This window comes from Echinops telfairi, unplaced genomic scaffold, assembly GCF_000313985.2.
Source record: "Echinops telfairi isolate 266 unplaced genomic scaffold, ASM31398v2 ScPeMD7_7;HRSCAF=31, whole genome shotgun sequence".
Lineage (NCBI taxonomy): Eukaryota > Metazoa > Chordata > Mammalia > Afrosoricida > Tenrecidae > Echinops > Echinops telfairi.
In genome coordinates this window covers 3,979,906-3,985,905 of record NW_022103904.1, presented here as the reverse complement: position 1 = coordinate 3,985,905, position 6,000 = coordinate 3,979,906, and the positions used below count along the sequence as shown (strand labels likewise).

The following is a 6,000-nucleotide window of genomic DNA, read 5'->3' as shown; positions in this document are numbered from 1 at the left end:
GGAAATTATGAAGTTAGGAAGGCGCTCTGGTGGCGTAGCGGTTACGGGTTAGGCTGCTATCTGCAGGCTGGCAGTTTGGAAACACCAGCAGCTCTGGGGGAGAGGTACAAGGCTTTCTACTCCCACAAACAGCTAGTCTCAGAAACCACAGGGCCAGTGCTAGCCTGTGTGAAAGGGTTGCCAGGAGCCAGTATTGACTCTATGGCAGTGATTTTGTTGTTGTTGTTGTTGTTTATGAAGTTAGAAATTGAATCGAGAAACACCAGGCAGAGGCTCCACATTTAATGCTACAAGTCAATGTCACAGACTGTAAGCACACATAGAAGTAGATACCTTTATAACAAGTCCAAGTGTGCTGTTAATAAACAACATCGATAACTGAAAGTTGCCTCTTTACCTTTACTCACGTAAGAGATCAACTAAAGGCGGTGCACTCCGTTCAGCTAACTGGAGTTGAAATAGGAGAATGTGAGTTATTTGGCCAGAGGGCAAAAGTCCCAAAGTTCACAGGATGGGAAAGGGAAACACTTTTGACAAGATCTCAGAGTTTCATCCGTGAGCAATCAGAGACTCTACAAGTTCTCTGGTGTCCTGTCCCACATTTACCTCTTCATCCACCCTGAACACATCCTCCACCATGAGCGACTCAGAGATGTGTTTAAATGTCTCCATGCATGCGGAGAGTCTGAATATGAAGCAATTAAATGCCATATATTGCGAGGACAAAGGCCAGTGTTCAACCCAGGCTCTCATAATTGTGACTTTTGGTACATTACTTATCCTCCAGAACCCTTCCCTCCCCGCCAGCTGTCACATTAGGATAATGATATGTGCCTTAAATAATGTGTTTGAGAATGAAAGGCTATGGTAGGCACTGTCTCAACGGCAACATTTCTTCCCATGACTGTGCAATCGATTGTCCCAGACTGCAGCGTCCCGCTTCTCTGACAATACTTTTAACTCCTATTTAACTTTCCCTACAGATAAAGGCGCTGAGGCAAACACTCCCCCAAAGCCAACAATTTTTCTTCCTTCCGTTGCTGAAAGGAAACTTGATGATGCTGGAACCTATCTTTGCCTTCTTGAGGATTTTTTCCCTGATGTTATTAAAGTAGATTGGAAAGAAAAGGGCAGTGATGCACCTCTGGGGGCTCAGCAAGGAGACATTATGCAGACACCTGGGGACGCGTTCATGAAATTCAGCTGGCTGACTGTGAGTGGAGAGTCGTTGAATAAAGAGCACCAGTGTGTGGTTAAACACGAGACAGGTGTTGAAGAGATTCTTTTTCCTTCCATAAAGAAAGGTATGTATACATAAACTCCCCCAGAAAAATGCATATTCCAAAGGCAATCCCCACCATTTCCATCAAGTATTAATGCAAACAAATCTAAATCTTGGTTAAATGTTGTTACATTTTGTGGTAGTACAAGTATCCCATTACTTTCTCATAGGATGAGAATGATGTCCATTTGGGAATAAAATTTTTTTTTTAAACAACAAAAAAATTTAACTTAACCTTTCTCAGCCACACTTTCATGAACCAAAATGATTGCAAGGATGTTTTAGGGTTGAGATGGCCAATGGGAACGTACCTTATAGAACACGTTTCTTTCATAACGATTGGGGGACACTAGGCGGCGTGGAGGCACAAATGAGTTTGTTTAAAGACTAGCCCAAAAGTTGGTGGTTCAAATTCACCCAGAGACACCTCAGAAGACAAGTAGTCTGATGATCTCCTTTTGAAAGGTGGGAGTCTGAAGAATTCTCTGGAGCAGCTGTGCCCCGCACACCTGGGCAGGCCCAGCAGTAGAGTGGACTCACTGGCAGCGAACAGCATCAGCACCTATGTGCTTCCGTAGCTCCTACCTCGTAAGAGTATCTCTGAAGCCAAGCCACACCCACCACCATCAAGTCAACTTTGGGTGGGTGTCCAAGGCTGTAAATCTTTAGTGTAACAAAAAAATCTCCTGGTTCGCCCACAGAACAGCTGGGGCTTGAACTGCTATCCTCTCCATTGGTGGACTTGCCATGGATGAAGACGTTCAACAAACATTTGTTGTACAATTAGTGTATGGGAGCCCCGAGGGGAACTATAGGGCAATAGATCAGGCTGAATTAGTGCCTCAAGGATGTACTCCTGGAAAGGAAAGGTCGGTTTCTTAATCACACCTGGTTCAGGTATGCTGCCCCCAAAGGAGTCGCTCTGATGCAAATGAGGTCCATATTCAGATGGTCTGGGTAGAGGACTGAGTGCATCCTGAGTCTCCTAGTGGTCCAGCCTGGCTATGGATTAAAATCCCTCTGTTAACATAAAGGGTGGACAATCAATAGTTCTGTCCTTTTCCCTTTCAGCCTACCAAGTCTTCCCAAACCATGTGGACCAAGCAATAACTAAAGCGGGAAGGGCTTTGCTATGTCCTGGCCCTACTTTCTTCCATCTTTATCCTCTTGGATTCTTGCTTCCCCCAATTACCAAGTGACACTTTAACACTTGCCTTGGTCAGTGTTCATCACACCTCATGGGCTTGGAATAAAGAGCAAATGAATGATGTCTACGAAAATACTGCCTTCAACAATACCACCCAGACATATCCACTTATTTCTTTATTTCATTTCATTTTTAAAACATTTAGAACATTATCAAAACAGTTCTAATTATATACTTCCACTACAAGAAACAGCAGGAAAGTAAATATTCCAGCACACGTTACTATAACCCCTATATCTCAATGTCTGATTAGGTTCACGTTTTCTAGCAATCAGAGAAAAATAAGAAATACAGTAAATTGCATGAGGATTATTATCATAAGAGAGGGATGCTTGGGTTTACAGTATAATTCTGTACTAGTTACTATTGAGTGGATTCCAATTCAAGGAGAGCCCATGTGTGGAACTGTTGGATTTCCAATGGCTGATTTTCCCGAAGTAGATCAGCAGGCACCCTTGGGTGCACTCTGAGCTTCAACATTACAGTTAGCAGCTGAGTGCACCAAACATTTGTAACACCTAGAGTCTCTCTTAATAATGTAGTTTACTTGACGTTAATTTTTAAAACAAATGATTTATATTATATTTTCTCATGCTAAAAGTGTTAGTGAGGATGTTCTAATGATGCTATACAACAATTCTGTAGTTCCATTTCTTAAAAGTTTTGCTTTTTAATAAAAGCTAAAAATATAACGTGAAAGCCCAAATCGGCAACATGATCCCAAGGTCAGATTAAACTAATCTGGTCCAAGTTTAAGACCAACCCTGATTAAGAGAGAGAATTTAGGATGTGTGTAAAGATTTCATTATGAATTGCCCTCATGAAGCAATCACCAAAGATATTATAGCAAAATCTGGTGAAGAAGTCAGATGGTGCTCTGTTATCGGAAATAGCTCCTGCCGTCTTAAAGGTTTGTCTTAATCCTAGCAGCGAGAGTATTTGGGTGTCAGCTAAATCCACACAAAAGGAGCATGCTGGCACATGTGATGTAAAAATGGTAAATAATAAAATCCAAGCCCTGAGGAGAACACTATATTAGAGATTTAATTCTGAGCACTGTGTTAGCAGAAGGCTGTGGATGACAGCGAAATCCCAAATCTCTTTGTCTCCACTGACATCCCTCAGACGGCTGAGCAGGGATGTGAATAGTCTTGGCCTCTGAGCACTTTGCAAAGTGGATTACTGTAGCAGAGCTCGGCTAGCATGTACCATCGTACCCACCCTGGTTCTAGTTTTTATTCTGTTCTGCTCTCTTTTTGTTTGAGGCTTTCCCACTCTGGTTGGAGGGGGAGTTTTTGGTACGCTTTTCTTTATTTGAAAGCCAGGTGAAGTAAATCTATTGAGATAGGAATGAGATTCATAGCTCCTCAATGGATATGATTGAGAAAATTGGAAGGTAATGGGAAACTAATAATGATGGATATAAGAATCAAGAAAATGATCTCATACTGATGGTGGTGACAATTGCACAACTCCTTTTAATATATTTAAACCATTGGGGGAAAACATTTCAGTACTTTATTGATTTCACCCCAATCAACGCATGGTGTTAGAGATGTTACCTTTTATCTAGTAAAGTCACTGTAAGAAAAAGAATGAGGTTTTCGGAGCACATTAAAGTCTATTGGCCATGGAATTTTAAGCTTTATACACATTTATGTGAATATTTTTATCCCTGGGATTTGACCCAAAACCTCAAGCCCATTCTTTGTTTTGTTTTTTAAGAAAAAAAATAAGGTCTTGCCCAGAAAACAAAACCGTATACAAATATTACGCTCATCTGGCCAAGAGCACATCCCACAGAAAGTGGATTAAGTGAAGCAAACACTCTGCTTCTCTCAACCCAACTGTCAATTATATTCATGAAAATGATTTTGTTTTGTCATCATAGGTAAATACAAGTCTCACAGAAAGGTTTATATTGCCAGAACTATAAATCTGACCTAGCCAATTCTTCTGTAACCAGGAATAATCCAATGGAAAATGCGGAGCTTCTAGAATTTTTAGAAAATAATGGAGAGGTCTATAAGAGAAGATTTTCTCAGTATCCATAAAGATAGTAGTCAGTGGTCACTTTATAGATGATATTCTATCTGTTATTTCATTATTATTATTTTTCCAAAGTACTCTCCAGACGCCGTCTATTATTTAATCCTCTACACCCACCCTTTGGAAACTGCCTCTCCCCTCAGCTGTGTGATCTGTGCTGTGTGAAGGGCTTTCTCCCACAGTCCTTGGTCCACATGGCCCCACTGAGCAGGAATTGTCTCGATGGCAGTGAATCTGGAGTTTGGGTTGATAATGTAACTTACTTCAGAGTATTTTCAAGTACTATGCCTGGCACAGTAACAATTACTCAATAGGTGCTAGCATTTAGCATTTATCGCAAAGACTGCTGTGACAGCTACAAACACAAAGCCAGGAAATCATTTGCATGAAGCAGGGATATTGAAGTTTATTGGGGGGGGGGGGCGGTCAACGTGTCACCAGCCACTCGGCAAGAGAAAGCTGAGGCAGACAGCTCCCGTAAAGCCTGAGAGAAAACCCTCTACAGTGTCGCTCGATGGAAGTGGGGTTTCTTGTTTGACTGCTTTTCATCGTTCGGTTGAAAACTGTCATGTGCAGAAACACAGACGAGTGGAATCTGTTGAATTCCATAGATCAGGCCAATTATTCTTGGGATAGTGGGATTTTGTTTTTAATGACTGTCTCTCTGTCGGTCAACTACACACACCCACACAAAGTTAAATAATAAACCAAACCAAGCTCCCTGTCATCGATTCAATTCCCCCTCATAGTGACCAGATAGAGAGGGTTTCTGATGTTGTAAGTCTTCATGGGAGCACAGACCTCCTCCTCCTCCTGCAGAGTTTGAACTGCGGACCTGGCAGTGATTAGCCTGACATTTAACCAAACAGTGTCACCAGAACTCCATTGTTTAATAATGGGCATGCACAACTGATGAATGCTTGCCTTTATTTCTTCTAGGCTTTACTCTGGAGAATTCCACAAAACCTTGTTTGAAAGGTGAAAATGGTAAGTTTTCACATATATTTGTTACACTAGAATCTATTTTATTTTGCATCAAATTAACGATTCAATTTCTCTGACTTAAAAAGAAAGTAGAAAAAAAAAGCAAGAAACCTAGAAATGGCTTCCGGTTGCATAAAATAAATTGAGTGGTAATTAAAATTACTCCACATTCATAGTAGTAAATTGCTGAGTTTGGTATGAGACTGACTACAAATCAGATATGCTCTGAACTATTCCCAGAAAAGAACTTATTCATCCATGTGGCTTTTGTTTCTACCGATGAGGGAAATATGATAATACATTTCAGGTTATTGTTTATGTGTTTGTTTTTTCCAGCTCTGGTCATTGTTGGTAGCTAAAAAATAAACAGACACTAAGAGTTTCTGAGACAGGAGGCATCATGCTTTTTTCTATATGTAATTCCTTATTTAATCCTCACAATACTCCTGGGAGTGCTACAGAATTTCCCCCCATTTCA

General features: G+C 40.9%; 1 protein-coding gene across 1 annotated transcript in view; it reads left to right on the top strand.

Annotated features, from left to right (window-relative positions):
• Positions 1-6,000, top strand: part of LOC101648180 (T-cell receptor gamma chain C region C10.5) — a 58,664-nt gene that overhangs the window by 50,355 nt on the left and 2,309 nt on the right. Inside the window, exons 4-5 of the mRNA XM_045286409.1 lie at positions 984-1,304; positions 5,478-5,525. Coding sequence (XP_045142344.1) covers positions 984-1,304; positions 5,478-5,525 — 369 coding nt within the window. The remainder of the gene's footprint in view (positions 1-983; positions 1,305-5,477; positions 5,526-6,000) is intronic.